General features: G+C 35.7%; 4 protein-coding genes across 4 annotated transcripts; 2 read left to right on the top strand and 2 right to left on the bottom strand.

Moving 5' to 3' along the window:
- The first annotated feature begins 424 nt into the window (after positions 1–424).
- On the top strand, positions 425–4,006 carry LOC110623490 (uncharacterized protein At5g41620). Its single transcript, XM_021768451.2, has 3 exons — positions 425–1,344; positions 1,814–1,936; positions 2,299–4,006. The coding sequence occupies exons 1-3, from the start codon at positions 853–855 to the stop codon at positions 3,697–3,699; spliced, it is 2,016 nt and encodes a 671-aa protein (XP_021624143.1). The 5' UTR covers positions 425–852; the 3' UTR covers positions 3,700–4,006.
- Positions 4,007–4,173: 167 nt separating this feature from the next.
- On the bottom strand, positions 4,174–6,210 carry LOC110623491 (bifunctional nitrilase/nitrile hydratase NIT4B). The gene is made up of 5 exons (XM_021768452.2): positions 5,692–6,210; positions 5,318–5,464; positions 4,948–5,241; positions 4,599–4,868; positions 4,174–4,493 (listed from the first exon to the last, which is right to left on the bottom strand). The coding sequence occupies exons 1-5, from the start codon at positions 6,125–6,127 to the stop codon at positions 4,429–4,431; spliced, it is 1,212 nt and encodes a 403-aa protein (XP_021624144.1). The 5' UTR covers positions 6,128–6,210; the 3' UTR covers positions 4,174–4,428.
- Positions 6,211–7,695: 1,485 nt separating this feature from the next.
- LOC110623077 (putative pentatricopeptide repeat-containing protein At5g37570) lies at positions 7,696–11,180 on the top strand. Its single transcript, XM_021767941.2, has 2 exons — positions 7,696–10,258; positions 10,599–11,180. The coding sequence occupies exon 1, from the start codon at positions 8,297–8,299 to the stop codon at positions 9,935–9,937; it is 1,641 nt and encodes a 546-aa protein (XP_021623633.1). The 5' UTR covers positions 7,696–8,296; the 3' UTR covers positions 9,938–10,258; positions 10,599–11,180.
- A 106-nt stretch (positions 11,181–11,286) lies between these two features.
- LOC110623078 (IAA-amino acid hydrolase ILR1-like 3) lies at positions 11,287–14,826 on the bottom strand. The gene is made up of 5 exons (XM_021767942.2): positions 14,290–14,826; positions 12,882–13,007; positions 12,470–12,784; positions 12,166–12,294; positions 11,287–11,840 (listed from the first exon to the last, which is right to left on the bottom strand). The coding sequence occupies exons 1-5, from the start codon at positions 14,665–14,667 to the stop codon at positions 11,463–11,465; spliced, it is 1,326 nt and encodes a 441-aa protein (XP_021623634.1). The 5' UTR covers positions 14,668–14,826; the 3' UTR covers positions 11,287–11,462.
- Positions 14,827–20,690: the final 5,864 nt, after the last annotated feature.

Raw genomic sequence — 20,690 nt, 5'->3', positions numbered from 1 at the left:
TAATTTTTTTAATTTTTATTTAATTAAAATTAAATTAAACTAAAATAATTAAAATTTTTAAAATTTAAAACTGAATTAAATTAAAATAAATAAAAAATAAATTAAAATTTTAAATTAATTCAATTTAATTAATATTTGAACCGAATTCCACACGTTCAACTTATACTCCTCTTCAATTTTTGTTAAAAAGGAGAATTCGATAGAATTTCTACATTACATTCTCTTGATTTCCTTATTCGTTCAAAATCAATGGGGTCCATTACCAAATCAGATTTCATACACTAACAAGAAGTAGCCCACTGATGTGATACAAAGCCATTGTAAAAAAGAACGCAAAAAACAGCAATAGCTCACCACGTGTCATGCTTACGTTAGTTTTGTCTGCATTAGATAATAACTCTCCTCCATCTTCACTTTACACCCTCAGAGTACTAGTGTACAGTCTGTACCGATCAAAGTCGCAAGCAGAAACTAGCAGTAGATGATGAGTATTGCAAGAAAAGGAAAAGCTCTCAAATCTCTTTAGGGTTCTCTTTTTTTATCCTTTTCAAACTCTCTCTCTCTCTCTACCGTTATCATTCTCTCTGCCTTTCCCATTTCCCAATTCATCTCCCGTTTCAAATTTTTATCGTAATTGATCAAATCCAAGGAGCCACGAAACTCAACAGTGAGCCATTGCTAGTTTATCTTTTCATTTCTGTGAAAATTTTTGTGGGTTTTCTCTAATGGTCAAGAATCTGGGTTAAAAATTTGAGCTTTGGTTACTTTACCAAGTGGAAGTGTGAAGTTTGATTTGGTTGGTTTAATTTTTTTATTTGAAAGATTGGTGAGATCCAGATAAGGAATTTGATAATGCCAAGGCAAAGTCGGGCGGCGATGGAAGAATTGCTTCCTGGAAAAATAAGGAAACGTGGGTGTTCCTCTTCGGCGTCTTCGTCGTCTTCGATTATTCAAAACTACAGATTTAAGAGAGCAATTTTGGTTGGGAAAAGGGGCGGATCCAGTACGCCCGTGCCTACGTGGAAGCTGATGGGGGCGGCGAGGACACCATCGTCGGCATTGCGGGCAATGGATTCTCCTAAATATGCTGCCTCACAAAACGGCGTTGTCAAGGGGAAGCTGCATCAGCAGCAGCAGCAGACGGCGCCAGTTTCAGCGAGAAAGTTGGCGGCGACTTTGTGGGAGATGAATGAGATGCCATCACCGAAAATGAAGGAGGTGGTGGGTTCGGAAGAGAGGAGGTTAAGGAAGGAGGCGAGAGCCAGAGAGAGGGCGATGAGGTCTGTGCATTCGGGTTCTTTGCCTCCCCATTTGTCTGATCCATCTCATAGTCCTGTATCCGAGGTAGTTTTTATTTTATTTATGTTTGGATTTTGTTTTGTTACTGTTTGGTATCTCATGGTTTTTGTTCGTAGGATCAAAATCTTCAAAGCAGGTTAGGCCTTGCTATGGCTAAAGCAGAATGGTATAGAAAGAGGGGGAAAAAGGAAATATGTTTTGAAATGGAATTTTTTTGGTTAGGTAAAGGAAAAAATGGAAAAGGAATTTTAGATATGGCAGTTGAAGCTCAAGGGAATTTGTATCCCTTGCTCTTTTGTGGAGTTCTGTTAATGAATTGAGCTTTTATAAGCTTCATGTGTGATTCTGGATGACACTACCATAGTGGAAATTTTAGTTTTTTCTATGAGCTCGCTGAAAAGTTGTTGCTATCATGTCCATGCTGGACTTAGTTTGTAGTTTTCTTTTATCATTGGGTAATTCAAGAACCTAACTTATTGGTTTTCTTGTTGAATAATTGATGATTATTTCACAGAGGATGGATCGATCTGGAACTGGAAGTCGAAATAGAAGAGCATCATCAATTTCTCGAAGGCTTAGGCTTACAGACCACTGTGTTGGAGCATTTGATTCTATTAGCAATGCCAGTTTAATGGAGGTACTTGAGACTAATAATGCAAGTTTTATAGAGGTGTAACAATGGATCTTTGCTAGGAAATGCTTCATATAGCCATTCCCCAATAGTTTGGGATCAAGGCTTTACTATTTTCATTGTTGTTGTTTTGGTAGGAAATGCCGGTGTTTGCTTAAGGAACATCTCCTTTGATAAATGCCATAAAACTGGTTTTTTTTCCCTCTTTATTAATATGGTGTTGGATGATTCAATCCATATTAACAATATTCCTTTATTATCACTAGTCTCTAATGAAAATAAATTAATACTTGCATGGCTTCAAAGCTGTTTATATTTTTAAAATAGAAGATACTTGAGACCTATTTATGTTTTATTCTGTGATGTAGATTGAGACTAGATCGCGAGCACAAACTCCTACTGGATCTACTGTTGGAGCTAAGCCTCGTCTGAAGGATGTCAGTAATGCTTTGACCACATCTAAAGAACTGCTTAAAATTATCAACCGTGTCTGGGGTAATGAAGATCGGCCTTCATCAAGCATGTCTCTCATCTCAGCCCTACATGCTGAGCTTGAGAGGGCTCGCTTGCAGGTTAATCATCTTATCCAAGAACAGCGTTCAGACCAGAACGATATGAACTATTTAATGAAGTGTTTTGCTGAAGAAAAGGCAGCATGGAAAGATAAGGAGCAAAAAGTGGTTGAAGCTGCTATTGAGTCCATTGCTGGAGAACTAGAGGTGGAGAAAAAGCTTAGGAGACGGCTTGAAAGCTTGAACAAGAAGCTCGGGAAAGAACTAGCTGAGACAAAGTCTTCTCTGATGAAGGCAGTGAAAGAACTTGAGAATGAGAAACGAGCAAGAGTTGTAATGGAGCAAGTATGTGATGAGTTAGCCAGGGATATAGGTGAAGATAAAGCTGAAGTTGAAGAACTGAAGACAGAATCAGCAAAACTTTGTGCAGATTTTGAGAAGGAAAGGGAGATGATGCAGTTGGCTGATGTATTGCGTGAGGAGAGAGTCCAAATGAAACTTTCAGAAGCTAAATATCAACTTGAGGAGAAGAATGCAGCTGTAGACAAACTGAGGAGTCAACTTGAAGCTTTTATAGGACCCAAAAGAACCAAAGAAAAAGGCCGTGCGGCTTATCATGTGAATGAAGAGATTGCAGCCTATTTGAATAGAGCTCGTTCAGTTTCCCATCAGAATGAAGTAAATGAAGATGATGGAGGAGTAGTAGATGGAGAAGAATGTGAAGATGACTCAGCTGACAGTGATCTTCATTCCATAGAATTGAACATGGACAACAATAACAAAAGCTACAAATGGACATATCCTTCTGGAACACCTCGCGATCTGCGAAAGGCAGCAATCGATGAAGAAGAAATCAAAGGGAGGAAGTCTACCTCCAGCAAAGTGCCTAGGAAAAGTACTTCTCTGCAAAGAAGCACATCAGATGGAGTTGAATGGATCCCCCAAAATGAGAGGCTCTCAGTTACAGGGGATGGGGTGGACTGGGGAGGACTCCCTGAGCTTGAAAGGCATCTGCAAGGAAAAAGTTATGCAGATGAAATGCATGGATATCAAACAGTGAAGGGTCTCAGGGACTATTTGTTGTCTACTTCTAGGACAGATTCTGCTAGAGGTTATGCTAGTCCTACAAGGCAAGTAGCGCAGCGGCTTCTGCGAGATCCGAGCAATGCAGCTCAAGAGAGACCCCCTACAGCTCCAGGGAATGCTTCAAAATCAAGACTAGGGGAGGGCATCAATGGAAGAAAATCCAAGTGGTGAGCAAAGCTAGGAGTAGTTTCGAGGCCTGAAGCTAGAAGAACTAGGCAGTGAAAAGAAAAAAATTTTGTTGCTTAATGCTCTGTTTGCCATTTTCGAGCTACTAAGCTGCAGCAATCGCTGCTCAACCTGCATTTAACTTTTGGCAATTAGCAAGATCGTTTGTACTTATGGAGTACTTTGTGGGAAAAAAAAGAGCAGTGATCATCATGCCATGTTTCTCCTGTACAAAAACTTCTGGCACAATTGAGGTTAACGTGCTGGAAGCATGTAATATATGCTTTGATATGTGAAACTGTTTTAACGGTCATTTGTTTCTTTAGCTACCCATAATTTAGATGTGCCTGATTGATTCAGAAGGGACAATTCCACTTATTATTTCTTGGAATTTTCCCATTAGCTTGAAATGAAATTACAGTATCCTAAGGCATCAAGCCAGTATATTGAGTGAGCCGCAACTTGCTCAATGCATTCAGTTACTGTAACACCAGGCATATTTGATTACCTTGCCCAAACTTTTTATACACAGGAAACTATTTTTTCAGAGCTTGGCGATGAGCAACATCTAAACTAGCCATTGTTCTTAGTGAGATTAAGATTAAGTTATTTCTGGACTTAACAATCTCTATTTTCTACACAGCCAACTCACCATCAAAGCTCGTTGATAACTTCTGCTTTCCCATTGCAAACAAGATCGGATTGGATCCGCTCACTTGCAGTCCAACCAACATGTTATGGCTTGAGATTATTCCCGACTCTGCTGAACTCTGTCTTTCCTCGAGCGATCTCTGCAAGGTCTGGAATAGTGTTAAGGAAATGATCAGAACATCGTGAAAATAGTGTTGAAGTGTTAATGTTAACAGCAGGAAAATGCGATTGTATGATGAGGATGGCTTTCATACCCAGATCAGCTGAGATGAGACACTCTCCTTGGTAATTAGGTCCTGCCAAGATGCTTCCTGATGGGGAAACAATAAAACTACCCCCAGGACTTGTTATTTCATCAAATGATGTATCGCTATCTGAATTTCCAGGAGGAACTGGACAGTCTCTCCCTCGGCAACATTGGTTTGCAGAAAGAACAAAGCAGCCACCTTCCAGGGCAATATGCATCATAGATGCCTTCCATATTTCCCTTGCATCAGCAGAAGGAGCACAGTATATCTCAACCCCTACAATTTTTCAGTCCTGAGAACTAAGAAGTAACAAGCTGAGATAACTTTGGAAAATCAACAATGTGAAGAAGCATACCTTTAGCATATAATTCAGTTCTGAGAAGTGGTGATTTGTTGTCCCAACAAACCAAGCCACCAACTTTTCCAATTGTGGTCTCATATACTGGTAGTGATGATTTCTCTCCAGAACACCATACTGCACTCTCTGATGCCATTGGCATTAGCTTGCGAAGATGTCCAAGGTGCTGTCCCATGGAACCGAAAAACAGAATTGTACTAAAGAGATATACTCCATCTCTTTCCACCACTCCCATTACTATGTGCACTTTATATTTGCCAGCAATTTTTGCAAGCCTATCAACTTCAGGGCCTGCATATACTTGACACAAGTGAATTGCCGAGATCAAAAAGCTCGAGTAACCACCATGAAATGCTTCTGTTCTTACCAGGCACATCAATAGCTGAGGCATAATACTTCTGCAAATCAACATCTGTTGCCATGTAGCTTGGATACCCACCAAGAAATGCTTCTGGAAAAACCACCATTTGCGACCCATAGGCAGCAGCACCAGCAATTAGTCTCTCTGCTTTATCTGCTTGCAAGGGAAAAGAAAAAAGAAACTCGTTGATGGTGATTGATTTATTGAAGACAAGAAATTCATCTGTTGAAACTAGCTGAAAGCAAACTAATCAAATTACTATCCAAAAAATTACTCAACATATTATCAGCGTTCAAACCATCATCACACAAATCAATGAGGTCAATACTATTGGAAAGAACTTCAGATTGAAACGAAAAAGCATGTGGATAGCTTAGTACCCATTGTTGCAGGAGTATCAAAGAGCACCGTCGACGCCTGAACCACAGTCGCCCTGACAGGCTTACTTACAGCTGTAGCGCCGGCAGTGGCAACTGGAATATAAGACACGAGCTTGTGTTCGCTGTGGTACTCCATGCAGAGGGGTTTAGGAAGGTTGAGAGCTTTAGGAGTGGGGCGAGAGTGGGGTGGTTTGGTAGGAGGGACGAGTTGAGGTCGGGCCTCGTGGATGAGCCATTGGATGGTGTCACCGTCTGTGCGAAGACCCAATTCCCGTTTGAGGTGGACAATGGCGGGGACGCAGATAGGTGGTATACGGATCCGCTTGTTGGCGGCAATGGGTCCGTCTCCGGTGAGACGACGGCGGTGTGTTGGCTTTACAGGTGGCTGTTGAGTGGGGTCGGCTTCAGGTGACGGGTGTACTTGAATGATCTCCATAGAAATTCGCTACCGCATTGAAAAGAACTGTTCAGATGTTGTCATTGTCTTCTAAGACTACAGCTGCTTTGAAGATAATATCATGTAAGATAGCCTTGAGATTGATAAATTTATAGTAAATCTTAATTGTTAAAATAATTAAACATAATGTCTACAATGCTATGGGTAGCAAGACAAGTAGCAACGGATGGCAGAGAAGATTCTCTCAAGACTAGATGAATGCCGCTAGGGGTGAGCATTGGTTGGTTCGGTTCAAAACCGAACCGAACCGAATAAACTGAAAACCGAAATTTTAGTATTTATGAAAATCAAATCAAATCGATTTTGATCAGAAACGAATCGAACCGAACCGGTCTGATTCGGTTCGGTTTAATTGATTTTAATTTTTAATATTTTTTTTTATTTTTTACACTTTATTTTTAATATTTTAAAATTTAATTAAAATATTTTAATATTAATATGATTTAATTTCTCTATATTATTGAAAAAATATATTATTATCACTAATTGATTCGGTTTTTTCGATTTTTTTCTGATTAAAACCGAACCGAACTGAAATAACTGAAATTTTTAAAATTAAAAACCAAACCGAACCGAAATGTATAAAAAACCGAACTAAAATTTTAAATCAATTCAATTCGATCGATTTTTTCAATTTAAACCGAATAATGCTCACCCGTAAATGCCGCTTCTCTTACAAGCCGCACGTATTCGGGTATACAAAAATATCTGATTTGAATTTTTTTTTTCTCAACTTCCTTACATATAAATTCTTAATATATAATATTATATCTCAAATGCTTTAAACGGAATTGAGAAAGGATATAATTGAGAAATCTTATATTTTATAATTAGTTTCAAATTAAAAATTCTAAATAATAGTAAACTTATTTATTATTGTTTTAATCAATTAAAATAAATATAATTTAGAATAAATGTAAATATGATTATTTTATACCATTTTATTACGTGGTACTTTTCTCACCTTGATATATATAGAATAAATTAATTAAATTAATATTTGATTAAATAATTTTTTTATTTTATTTTTAAATGTAATATATATAAAATTTTATTTTTTTAGTATATTCAAGTAGTTACTTTTTATTAGTATTATTATAAATATTTTAATACTTTTTACAAAATCCATTTAATTAAAATAAAAAATTCTATGATATTTCTTCTTTTAAAAATAATTAAATTATAATAAAATTAATTATAAGAATTAAAAAATAATAAAAATTTATATAAACTTCACAATTCATTTAATTAATAAAATTTAAATTAAGTTTTGAATCATTTATCTAATAAAATTATTATTTTTTATTAAATTTAATCTATATAAAATTTTAATTAACATTATCTATCAAAACAATTTTATCAATAAAATAATAAAAATATTTAACTAACATGATAACATATTATCCAGAGAGATTTAGGTTTGATTAAACAATCTGTGGTTGGTAAACAAAAATACAAACCAGCTAAATATGAACCGAGCTCGTGAACTCAACAGACAAGTTAATTACAAGCCGACCTTAAATCAAACTCAAATTTGACAAAATCTAAATAAGTTAAGCTCCAACTTCAAATTCCTCAAACTCGAGCTTAGTAAAATTTATTAACCAAATTGGAGCTATTCAAAAGAAAACTGTAATTGAAGGAGAAGGCATACTTTGAAAATAAAATCCTGGAGGCTGTTGAGGCATTTAAGCAAACACTTGTTGATCTAATCATCGAGCATCTTTCGAAGGCGGTCTTTAATATAATCTTTACGGGCTTTAGCTCGGGCTTGTTGAGGAGCTATGTTAGCCATGGACAGGTGAGCTCCATACCAAAACAGTGAAGCGCCGGTGATTAAGAATCCCACTGTCACTGCTAATTGCTTCCGCGTTGGTGGATACGACCAGAGCACCATTTGGGTTTTGCTAGTTCTTTTCTGCTAGAGATTTGAGATGATTGGGAAAAAAAAGAGCGAATTGGGGGGCTAAGGGTAAGTTTAAGAATGGGCCGTCGATAGCCTTTACTGTAGCGGACATTTGATTTTGGCCCAATACATTGTTTATCAATTTGCTGCTTTGCGATTTGTGTTCTGTTCTCCGTTCTCAGAAACACCAAATAAAACCAGCAGAGCAGCCATGCCAGTGAATCCATGTTCCTACAGGATCCATGCCTTTAAACTCTCCTTCTAATCCTTCAATTCGCTCTCTTATTGATTCCTGCAAAACTGTCGGCCACCTCTACCAGTTCCACGCTCACGTAATCCACAAGGGATTCGAGCAAGATCACTTTATCGTTTCCCACCTCCTCACCCGCTCCGCTTCTGTTTCCTATGCCTTGTCCATTTTTGATTGCGTCTTCACTCCCTCCACTTTCCTCTATAACATTCTTATCAAAATCTACTCCCACAAGTCTAAATTTCACGATACATTATCTCTCTTTATCCGGATGAAGCGAAGTGAACACGCATGGCCGGACAAGTACACGTATCCTTCTCTTATAAGGTCTTGTTCGAACGAGTGCAGATTAAAGGAAGGCGAAATTGTTCAGGGTTCGGCGATAAGATGTGGGGTTAGTGACGATATTTATGTTGGATCTAGTTTGGTAGATTTTTATGGAAAATGCAAGGAAATGTTGTCTGCACGCAAGGTGTTCGATGAGATGACTGAGAGAAACGTGGTTTCTTGGACGGCAATGGTCGTTGGGTATGCCAATGTTGGGGATTTGGATAATGCGAGGAGAATGTTTGTTCAAATGCCGGTGAGAAATTTAACGACGTGGAATGCTATGGTTGATGGATTGGTGAAAGCAGGAGATTTGCTTAGTGCGAGGAAATTGTTTGATGAAATGCCTGAGAGAGATGTTGTTTCTTTTACTGTAATGATTGATGGGTATGCGAAGGTGGGGGATATGGCATCTGCGAGGGCTTTGTTTGAGAAATCTCCGGAGAGAGATATCTTTGCGTGGTCAGCTTTGATTTCAGGATATGCTCAAAATGGGCAGCCTAATGAGGCTGTGAAGATATTTCTTGAAATGGAGTCATTGAATGTGAAGCCTGATGAGTATATAATGGCAAGCTTGATGTCTGCTTGCTCTCAAGTGGGTAGTTTGGATTTAGCAAAATGGGTTGATTGTTATTTGTGCCAAAGCTCGATTGATATTGGTCAGACTCGCATTATTGCTGCCCTTATTGACATGAATGCCAAATGTGGGAACATGGAAAGAGCAAAAAGGTTGTTTGAAGAGATGCCTAAACGAGATATTATCTCATATTGCTCTATGATTCAAGGATTGTCCATTCATGGGCGTGCCGAAGAGGCTGTTGAATTATTTAATAGGATGCTAAATGAGGGATTAGTTCCTGATGAGGCGGCATTTACTGTCATTTTGACAGCTTGCAGCCAAGGAGGGCTTGTTGAAGAGGGTAGGCATTTTTTTGAAACAATGAGAAATGAATATTCTATGGTTCCCTCCCTTGACCATTATGCATGTATGGTTGATCTTCTTAGCCGATCAGGAGAGCTAAAAGCAGCTTTTGAGCTTCTAAATTCGATGCCTGTGGAACCTCATGCAAGTGCTTGGGGTGCACTTCTTGGAGCTTGTAAGCTGTATGGTGAGGTTGAGTTGGGGGAAGTTGTTGCTAAGCGATTGTTTGAGCTTGAACCCAAAAACTCTGGTTCTTATGTGCTGTTGTCCAGCATATATGCTGCAGCAGACCAGTGGCAGGATTTCGCTATTGTTAGGGACAAAATGCAGGAGAGAGGGTGTAGGAAAATACCTGGCCGTAGTTGGATATCTCATTATAGATAAGATCTCTTGGCCCTGCCTCAATGACCCCATTTGTCTGTCCAGAATCAGGAGAAAACAATAACTTGTTCTAGATTCTTTTATCCTGGAAGGACAGGCTTGAGGAACTTAAACGTGGATTCTAACTACACATTGGATTCCAAATCGATTCATGTGTTTTTCTAAAGATTTTTGGGCCTCTATTCTGAATTCCAGCTTCATGTAATTAAACATGGAGGAAGTGCATTTTGACTGTCCGGCTTCCAATTGCCACCTCAAGTTAGTGTCAGAAATGTGACCATTTCGTTAACGAGAGCCTCATATTTTTTTGACGAATCAAATTTGGTAAAGTGTCATCTTGCACATGCCTAAATATCCAATTAACATGCAAGGCATTGGCAAATAGTTAATCTTTCTGCAATTTTTTACCCATGTATCTGCAGTGAAGATGCCCTACTAGACTTGCGGGACCAGTTCTGATTGTCACTTGTATACATTATTTATTCATGTTTCCAATGGAAGAAATTTGTTTAATTTTGAATCTCATGTCAAGTTGGCTGTTATTTCAGAAATTATATATGCAAAATTGTTTCCTTCCTCTACTCATAATATCAGGATTCAGAATGATGTCTTTATATTTGATACTTATTCATTTCTTTACTCGCATCATAATCTTATTCTGCAGATGGAAATGGGGACCAAGAACCAAAAATATATACCAGAGAGAGAGAGAGAGTTTACCTGCAAAGGGAGAGCATCATATCAGCTCTGAGGGCGAATACTGGTTTCTCTCCCGACCCAATAGAGGACACAGCTCCAGTTTTGGCAACAGGCCATTTATGCTCGATTCCAAGCAAGTCAAGCTCAATCCTGATGAGCTGACTGGTTCTGCGCTCCTCAAATCCCAGCTCTGGATACTCGTGGATTCTCCTTCTATCCCTCTCATACACTCAAGTAACTCAGTTTCTCTCGCTGATTCCAACAACTCCCTTGTCAGCAACTTCATCCCTATTCCAGAACCAGTGTCCAAAGTCCAAGAATGATACAAGAATGCTGCTACTGATAAGCAGAGGAAGCATACTGAACTTACACCCATGAGCAGCATACTGAACTTACACCCATGAGCTCAGCAGCAGCAATAGTCATTCTTGTCACAGAAATACAGATTTTAAGTGACTGATTCGTTGAACACAGGTCCTATGACCAAGGTCATGTTTTTATTTTGTTGATAGAATGCTTTCATAATGAAACATTTTTATCATTTATCTGAGTATGTGAAATTACTGTAAGCTCCTGATATTTGACAAAAGTTTTCACCCAAAATCTTCGCCTTTTTTAAAATGAATCAAAGGATCAGCAAAAAGGACAAAATCTGCTCAAACATTTCCTTCACAAGATATGGCTGATTTGACAACTTCAATACCTCGTTACATTTCTGGGTTTTAAAAGTATACTTACACATTTAAAGGGTGTTAAAAACATTCAGAACACTAGGATTTAGTCTAAACATGATGATTATAATACACTTGTCTAATCAGAGGATCAGGTCTTAATGTGTCTCAACAGCATTGGCATCCAAATAAGAAATGGCGACTGCAGCATGGAGAGCAGCTCCAACGGGAAGCACCTCCTCATCAAGAAAAAGATATGGCGTATGCAATCCTGGAGCTGATGTTTCATTTTTGTTCCGTACGCCAATGATGAAAAATGCAGCCTTCATCTTCTGTGCATAAAAGCTGAAATCCTCTGCTCCCATAATGAGGGGTGAAAATTTCACGTTGGATTCACCAAGCAAAGCTTCCCCAACTTGCTTGGCATGTTCATACATTGATTCATCATTTACTGTTGCTGGATAAGGCATCATCTTTTCCTCCATGAAGTCTATTGAAGCTGTGCATTGATGAACAGCTGCTTGATTCTCTACAACCTGTCAGTAAAATCTGTCACCAATAATACATCTAAAATAAAACATGTCATTATTAATTTATCACTGAAGAATTATCAACAATAAATCTAAAATGCGTAAAGCATTTAGGATAAATGGTAAAGAGTAACAAATTTCTCCATGTTACTGACTTGGATTTTGGATATATTTTCTCTATGTATGGAATTGTCAGCCGACTCCGCGCTACGAAATCTATCTCTGCCTTCTCTTATATTGTGATTGACGAGTGTGTGCGAGTGTCCTAGTTTTGTGCGTTTGTTCCAACAATATTTCATCAATCTTGAGCATCATCTAAGAAAATAGTTACCTCTATTATCCTTTTCTGAAGATAAGATAGACCTTCTGTAGTAAAGCTCCGAATGGTACCTCCAAATTTCACTATCTCTGGGATTACATTCGCAGCCTTGCCAGCCTCAACAAACCCCAACGAAAGCACCTATACAACAGTTTGGAAGTCGAAAAAATTAGCTTTCAAGAAATTGTACTAAGGTTGAAAGACTTGTGAATCTTCAGTTTGATTTTGCTTATTCTTAGCAAAGATGAATCCTTTCAACCAGTTGCAACTGAATCCTACATTCATCCTATGTAAGAAATGGGGAAATGAAAGTTACCCTGGGTTCAAGAGGATCAGTTTCTCGAGAAATTAATTGTTGAAGTGCTTGGATGGCGAACGATGCAGCAAGAATCGGATCTCTTGTATCTTGGGGCCGAGCAGCATGTCCCCCCTTCCCTTTAATGACAGCTATGAACCTTGCAGCACCAGCAGCCATTGCACCAGGTCTAGAAGCAATAGAGCCAACAGGCATTTCAGGTGCAATATGAAGTCCAAAAATGGCTTGGAGATTATCAAGAGCTCCTTCTTTCAACATATGGTAAGCTCCGGCTCGACCTTCTTCTGCAGGTTGGAAGACAAGCTTGACAGTGCCCTTTGGAGCAGAGATCAGAAATGGAATTAGTCAGAATAAAAGGAAAAAGAAAAGGGTGGATTCTGAACTATGAGATATTTGTGTGAAAATTGTAAACCTTCAATTTATGCTTCTTGCCTTGAAGTAACTTTGCAGCTCCAAGCAGCATTGTAACATGAGCATCATGGCCACAAGCATGCATTTTCCCATTGTTCTTGCTCTTGTAATCCCATTCTACCAATTCCTTCCAAATAACCACAATATTGAAATAGATTGGTTAAGAAATTACTCAAAGCAATTATAATCGAATAATGCATACTCTAGTTATATATGGTTAATGAATTAATTGGTCACCTTTATTTCATTATTTATTTATTTTTATAATAATTATATAACCTAGCTTTTTTTAGGATAAAGTTTTAAAAATAGGTTTTATAAAGTTGGTAAATACTTTAAAAATTATTTTAGAAAATATTATTGATATACAAACTATTGATGGGACGCATATAGACTGTAAATAATTAGCTAATCTCATATTTTATTTCTATTTCTTTTATTATACTATCACTATAACTATTTATTTTTCAGTTTAAAGTTTTTATAGTTACATGTGTATAAATAATTTTTTTATATAATAAATAATATTTAATTGAATTTAAATTTTTTATATTTATTATTTAAAAATTAATACCACCTCGTTGTAATTTTATATGTATTTTTTCTTTTTTTTTTCATAATTTACAAATAAAAGTGATTTATTTATAAAAATTTTCCTTTATAGTTATTGAATAAAATTAGTATAGAATTAATTTTTCTTAAAAGTCTGTATTTTTTATATATAATATAAATTACGCATTTTATTTTGTATATCTTATAAATTAATTTATTTCTTTTTTTTTTAATTATTCTTTTTTAATGATATTATTGTTTAATTAATAATCTATACAATATATAAAAAGTGAAAAGGAAGGAAATAGTGGAAATTTCTAAAATACTTTTATTTATGTTTAATAATTATTAATTATCCTCAATTTTGATTGGTTAAGAAATAAAATAAAATTTTTATTATTTTAAAAGTTTAATTTATTTGAAAATTGATCTCTATTTAAATTTAAAATTATTATTTATATATTTAAATTCTAATTTTATTATATTTTATATAAAATTATATAAAAAATAAGTTATATAAAAATTAAAATTTTATTATTTACAAAATAAATTATGAGTATTAAAATGAATATAAAAATATATAAATAACGTTAAATAAAAGCTAGTTTTAGTTTAAAAATAGAAATGAATACATTTGAATTTATCAGAATTTATGTCAAAAGTTAGTAATAAAATATTTTAAATTTTTATTAACTATATAAATTACAATATATTATTTTGGATCATGAAATCACATGATAATTTTTGTATTTTTTTTTAGATTAATAACAAAAATAGAAGTAAATCACATGTCCCCCACGTGAGGAAAGACCATCCAAGGTTGACTTCTAGAGAAGGAGAGCAACTATATTACCAACCTGAACAGGGAGAGCATCCATGTCTGCTCTAAGACCGAACCAGGGCTCCACCCCAGACCCAATCGAACCAACCACCCCTGTCTTTGCAATAGGCCATAAATACTCAATTCCGATTGAGTCAAGCTCCGATCTTATGAGTTCACTCGTGTTGTATTCTTCAAATGCAAGCTCTGGATATTCATGGATTCTCCTCCTAATCCTTTTTAACCAATCAAAGAAGTCGGGTTCTCTAGCCGACTCCAGCAGATCCCGTGTCAGAGAACTCAGTTCCGATTCCGAACGATTCTCCGGAGCCGATATTGGGTTACATGCAGGTAAGAGGATAAAGAAGCAAAGGCACGTGAATGGAATTAGATAGTGAAACATAGATCTCTCCATTTTTAGACTGCTCTTTGTTTTCCTAGTAATTCCATAACTGAAGAAATTGAAGGAATATCGCTATCGGAGACGTTTCGGTCCTATTTTGGGTGCAGCAGAGTTTGAAGTGGGCCCACTCCTACATTTTTTTCGGAGCTTCCAAGTTCCAGCATTAAGTGGTGTTTGGATTTACAGGTAAATGCCGTTTGACATACCTCCAAACACTAATACATTGATTGGTTGAAATTTATTATTTATTAAAAAATTTTAAAAATAATTTAATTTAATTGAAGTAAGTAAATTATTTTTTCAATTAAATGTATTATTTATTAAAAAATAATTTAATTGAATTGAGATAAATAAGTTATTTTCTTTAATTTAACTTTCTTAGTTTCTACAAAGAAATGTCATCTTAATATTCAAATAAAAATTTTAAATATTTTAAAAAATAATTAATAATTCATTAAGATAATATTATCAACTGCATTTTAAATTAATTTTAAAATTAAATTAATTTTAAAATTATTTTAATTTTATTTTTTATATAAATAATATTTAGTTTATTTTTTTTATCAATTGATAACCAATGTATCTTTATATATATATATATATATATATATATAGTATTTAGTTTATTTTTTCACAATTAATAACGGATGCATCTCAAATAACTATTATTTAAAAAGGAACGGCTAATAGTTGATATATACTTTATTAACTGTTTTTACAATCAAACTCTCATTTTAGATTTTTTTTTTCATCAGTTAATAGTTATTAAGACTTTATGATAAAATAAATTTTAATATATAATAATAAATTATTTATTATAAAATAAATATAAACATTATAAAAATAATTATATTAATTATAACATTTATTTATTTTTATATAATAAAAAATACATATATACATTAAAAAATAATTTATATTTTATGTATTATTAACGCCAAATTAATTAATTAAATTTGTAGATAAATATGATTTTATTAATTTATAATCTTAAAGACATCTTTCTTTTATTATTATCTTAAACAGTGTGACAAAGAATTTAATTATGTACATAAATTAAATATCTAAATCTATTTTTATATTTCTATTTATAATTCCATAGTATAAATAAAAATGATAGAGAAGAGAAAAAGAGCAGAAGGAGAATATAGGGATTTCAAAAAAAAAACTAATAAATTAAGAATATAATTGGTAATCCCTATATTCTCCTTCTACTCTTTTTCTCCTCTATATCATTTTTATTTATAATTAATATTTTATTATTTAAATTAATAAAAAAAATAAATTTGATTATGAATATAAATACTAAAGATCAAAATTTGAAGATAAAATTGCAAAAATATACGTTTGAATTTTAAATTAGTAAAAATTTCAAATTTTGAGATATATCTAAATATTAAAAAAATAAAAATTTTGAAATGAGATTATTGAAATAACATATTTAAATATTAAATATTTTTTAAAAGATTATAAAATAATAAATAAGATATTATAAAATTAATATATAATAAATAATTTTTTAATTAATAGTGTTGCATTGATTAGATTGATGGCGTGACTGGAATGAAACTGAGTTTGTGACTAGATAGAATCTGCAAAGAAGAAAACATGAAGTGGTAGTGGATGTCTAACGCTCAAGTCAGTACTCCAACGCTCAAGTAATAGAGAGAATGCAATGAACTACTTAAAGCTTAAGTAATATTAGAGAATAACATACTTTTGCCTTCATGATCTTCTCTTTTTATACCATAAGAAAGTGGTGATAAATATATAATTTTCTGATAATGTGGCGATAATGTGGTCAGCTGCTTGATAAGAAATATCACCAACTAATAAGTTGGCACTCTTGTGATTATAATTGTAATGGGTATAGGTTAGACTGTGCCTATTAATGGTAACTTCGAGCCGAGATTCGCCCGTTCGAAAGAAGGGTGAGTATTGGTAATGCGCTAAGTGTTATTCTAGATCTTCCTTTTCTCGGGATGGACCGCATTTCCTACTCGCCTGATTCTTGTCACGTGGACCTATCTCGTGAGGACAGCTCGTGGTTTGCTTTGAGTGATTGTTATGTAGCATTAGAAGCCTCCACTAGTCTTTGATTCTTCAGATTCGAAGGTGACGTTTTGTCTTCTTGATCATGTAGCACAATTTGATTGTTCGCATCGATTTTACTTCCCTTGGTCATAATGGCGGCCTTATTTTTTGTTTCATATTAAAGACTTTGCCAGCTAAGCTATTGTATAAGAGCCCTCTTTTCTCTTTTGTGTTTAACTACCACCTTCGGAAGGTATGAAATGGGGCACTTTCTTTTTAAGGATAATCAGATCTGTGTGGAGGATATCATCATGGTCTGCAAAGAATAGCTGAAGGTGAGTTTTTATGAAGGCGTAGGCATACTGCTATAGGTTGCATCTGCCTTGACTATAATGCCTCTCCTTTGGGCCTTCATGAAGGTTCAATCATACTACTTGGCACTGAGGCCTATAACCAGCCCGACTATAATACATTTTCAATATTGTGGCCCTAAGGTGAGGGGTTGGATTATGCAAGCTTGATTATGAGAGCAAGATCAGGAAGGTAGTTGGAGATACAGTTCTTCGCATGGCCTTTCAAATGGTGTCTTCCCATAAGATGAGATAGAGTTTCTGCTAATAGACCTTTAAAGGTTCTAATGTAATAGAGACTTTACTCGAGTCCCTTATATCTCCTTGTTATCTTTTATAATGACAATGCTTATTTAATTTCATTCAGCAGTAAAGACGTATCCATTTGTGGATTTTAACTCCTAGTTTAGCGAATATTCCTTATAAAACTTTAGTATAATATAATGAATACCCAGAAATGTGGATTGGAGGGTACTTGCCTCCGTGCCGTATGACCCCATGTATGTTTTCATAATAAGTGGCATTTATTCATCTTGATTCTTGGCTGTAAGATTCACCTTATCCTTTAAATTATTCTCTGACATTTGATTGGCTTCCCCCTTGTCCCTTAGGGATTAGTATACCCCTTTCTAAGTTCTCTTAGTGTGGATGACCTGTTTACAGAGACCAAAGTCCGAATGGTCTGGCGGAAATCGTCTTGTGACCTAACTTGGCAAAAACTGCCTTGTGGTCTTGATTAGTGGGTCCAATGCCTGAATAGTATGATGGTAACCACCTTGTGACTTGGCCTGACGAAAATTATTTTATGGTCTTGATTAGTGGGACTAATGCTTGAATGGTCTAATGGGAACTGCCTTGTGACCTAGTCTGGTAAAAACTGTCTTGTGGTCTTGATTAGTGGGACCAATGCCCGAATGGTTTGACAGGAACCACTTGACTTGGCGAAAACTGCCTTGTGGCCTTAATTAATAGGACCAACGGCCAAATAGTGTGGTGGAAACTGCCTTGTGACTTATTTTTGTTTCTTTAGTCTCTCTTTCTTTTGTGGAAGGCAATCTATTATTCCTTGTCATTGGAGTACACAACATATGAAAATAATTTCGTTAACTTATTATTGATAAAATTTTCTCAAATTACAAATATTCAATCATAGGGAATAACTTGACCATTTAGTTTGGCCAGCTTATAAGACCTGGGATGAATAATCTTTGAGACCCTAAACGACTCTTTTCAGTTCTCACCCAGCTTACTGGGTTCGGTGTTGCCACTTATTATATCTGTTCTTTTGAGAACTAAGTCTCCCACATTGAAAGCTTGCGGCCTGACCTTACTGTTAAATATTCTACATGTTTTGTTCCTATAAACCACCATTCTTATTGCAGCCTTTTCTCATAAGAATTCAGCCTGGTCTAAATTGAATTGCATCTAACCTAGTCTAAATTGAATTGCATCTCTTTAGAATGTCCTAAAATTTCAGGGTGTTGTATCTTGAAGCTGCTCACTTGTATTTCCACAGTGATGACTGCTTTGGCCCGTATATAAGGGAAAATGGATTTTCCCTAGTAGCTGTTCTGAGAGTAGTCCTGTATGCAATAGTATGTGATGTAACTCCTCAGGCCAATTGCCTTTGGCTTGGTCAAGTCTTTTCTTCAGTCCTTAAAATATGGTCCTGTTTGTAACCTCTATCATACCATTAGACTGGTGATGGTAGGCTGAGCTAAACCTCAAATTAATTTCTCATTTCTTGTAAAAGTCTCTAAACCTGGTGCTTGCAAACTAAGTTTTATTACCGGTAATCACTATTTGAGGTATTCCGAATTGAGTGAATATATTTTTGCTGACAAACGAGATTATTTATTTGGTAGTGATAGACTGTACTGCCTCAGCTTCTACCCATTTGCTGAAGTGATCTACTACCACGATAACAAACTTCATTGATCTGGACACCTTAAGAAATGGGCCAAGGATGTCTATCTCCCACTTAAAGAAAGGTTAGGGACTTTCAATGACCGCTTGCATATCTCTCAGGGTCCTTGGAATATTCGCATATACTTGGCATCTCTGACACTTCTAGACAAGTTGCTTTGCATCCTACATTATCATTGGCCAGTAGTACCCTTGTCTAAATATTTTTCGGGGGATTTTCCATGCTCTTTCATGGCTCCTGCAATCACTTTTATAGATACCTTTTAGGATTTTCTAGCTTTCACCTCAGTAATACCACAACCATAGATGCATGGAGGACCTCCTGTATAACCAACCATTAATTAGTCTGTATTTAGAAGACTTCCTTATTACCTTTTTAGCTGATAACTCATCAGCTAAAAGATCATCTTGTGTTAAGAATTTGTATACGGACGTCATCACGATTTCCCCTTTTCTATAGAGAAAAACTCTTCCATCTCCGTTGCTGAAGTGTGTAACTACTTGAACTAGAATGGTTGAATCAAGTGCTACTCTCCTGCCACTGTCATCTTAGCTAGAAGATTTGCCTCTTTATTGTTGCCTTTGGCTACCTGGCAAAGTTTGCAATCACAGCTGCCTTGCTCGCCTTTGACCTTCTCTATTAATTATCGGACCTTTTGCTCATATTTTTTAAAAGATTATAAAATAATAAATAAGATATTATAAAATTAATATATAATAAATAATTTTTTAATTAATAGTGTTACATTGATTAGATTGATGGCGTGACTGGAATGAAACTGAGTTTGTGACTAGATAGAACCTGCAAAGAAGAGAACGTAAAGTGGTAGTGGATGTCCAATGCTCAAGTCAGTACTCCAATGCTCAAGTCAGTAGACTGACAAATAGAGAGAATGCAATGAACTACTTAGAGTTTAAGTAATATTAGAGAATAACGTACTTTTGCCTCCATGATCTTCTCTTTTTATACCATAAGAAGGTGGTGATAAATATAGAATTTCCTGATAATGCGACGATGATGTGGTCGGCTGCCTGATAAGGGATATCACCAACTAATAAGTTGGCAATCTTGTGATTATAATTGTAATGGGTATAGGTTAGACTGTGCCTGTTAATGGTAACTTCAGGCCGAGATTCGCCCGTTCGAGAGAAGGGTGAGTCTTGGTAATGCGTTGAGTGTTATAGTGTCCAGATCTTCCTTCGCTCGGGATGGACTGCATTTTATACTCACCTTATCCTTGTCACGTGGACCTATCTCGTGAGGACAGCTCGTGGTTTACTTTGAGTGATTGTTATGTAGCATTAGAAGCCTCCACTAGTCTTTGATTCTTCAGATTCGAAGGTGACGTTTTGTCTTCTTGATCATGTAGCATAATTTGACTGTTCGCATCATTTTTCCTTCCCTTGGTCATAATGACAACCTTATTCTTTGTTTCATATTAAAGACTTTGCCAACTTCGCTATTGTATAAGAGCCCTCTTTTCTCTTTTGTGTTTAACTACCACCTTCGGAAGATATGAAATGGGGCACTTTCTTTTTAAGGATAATCAGATCTGTGTGGAGGATATCATCATGGTCTGCAAAGAACAGCTGAAGGTGAGTTTTTATGAAGGCGTAGGCATACTGCTGAAGGTTGCATCTGCCTTGACTATAATGCCTCTCCTTTGGGCCTTCATGAAGGTTCAATCATACTACTTGGCACTGAGGGCTGCAACCAACCCAACT

Source organism: Manihot esculenta, chromosome 9 (genome assembly GCF_001659605.2).
Source record: "Manihot esculenta cultivar AM560-2 chromosome 9, M.esculenta_v8, whole genome shotgun sequence".
Lineage (NCBI taxonomy): Eukaryota > Viridiplantae > Streptophyta > Magnoliopsida > Malpighiales > Euphorbiaceae > Manihot > Manihot esculenta.
This window is presented reverse-complemented; position numbering and strand designations above follow the sequence as displayed.

Bases quoted from the DNA above. Each gene is read 5' to 3' on its own strand.
- LOC110623490 (XM_021768451.2), top strand. From the start codon at position 853: ATGCCAAGGCAAAGTCGGGCGGCGATGGAAGAATTGCTTCCTGGAAAA. The intron at 1,345-1,813 runs GTAGTTTTTATT...ATTATTTCACAG, and splicing joins CTCATAGTCCTGTATCCGAG to AGGATGGATCGATCTGGAAC. The intron at 1,937-2,298 runs GTACTTGAGACT...TCTGTGATGTAG, and splicing joins GCAATGCCAGTTTAATGGAG to ATTGAGACTAGATCGCGAGC.
- LOC110623491 (XM_021768452.2), bottom strand. From the start codon at position 6,127: ATGGAGATCATTCAAGTACACCCGTCACCTGAAGCCGACCCCACTCAA. The intron at 5,242-5,317 runs GTAAGAACAGAA...AAGTATATGCAG, and splicing joins CTCAGCTATTGATGTGCCTG to GCCCTGAAGTTGATAGGCTT. The intron at 4,494-4,598 runs GTATGAAAGCCA...ACACTATTCCAG, and splicing joins TCTCATCTCAGCTGATCTGG to ACCTTGCAGAGATCGCTCGA.
- LOC110623077 (XM_021767941.2), top strand. From the start codon at position 8,297: ATGCCTTTAAACTCTCCTTCTAATCCTTCAATTCGCTCTCTTATTGAT.
- LOC110623078 (XM_021767942.2), bottom strand. From the start codon at position 14,667: ATGGAGAGATCTATGTTTCACTATCTAATTCCATTCACGTGCCTTTGC. The intron at 12,785-12,881 runs GTTTACAATTTT...TCTGCTCCAAAG, and splicing joins GCAAGAAGCATAAATTGAAG to GGCACTGTCAAGCTTGTCTT. The intron at 11,841-12,165 runs GTAACTATTTTC...TTTTACTGACAG, and splicing joins TTCAGAAAAGGATAATAGAG to GTTGTAGAGAATCAAGCAGC.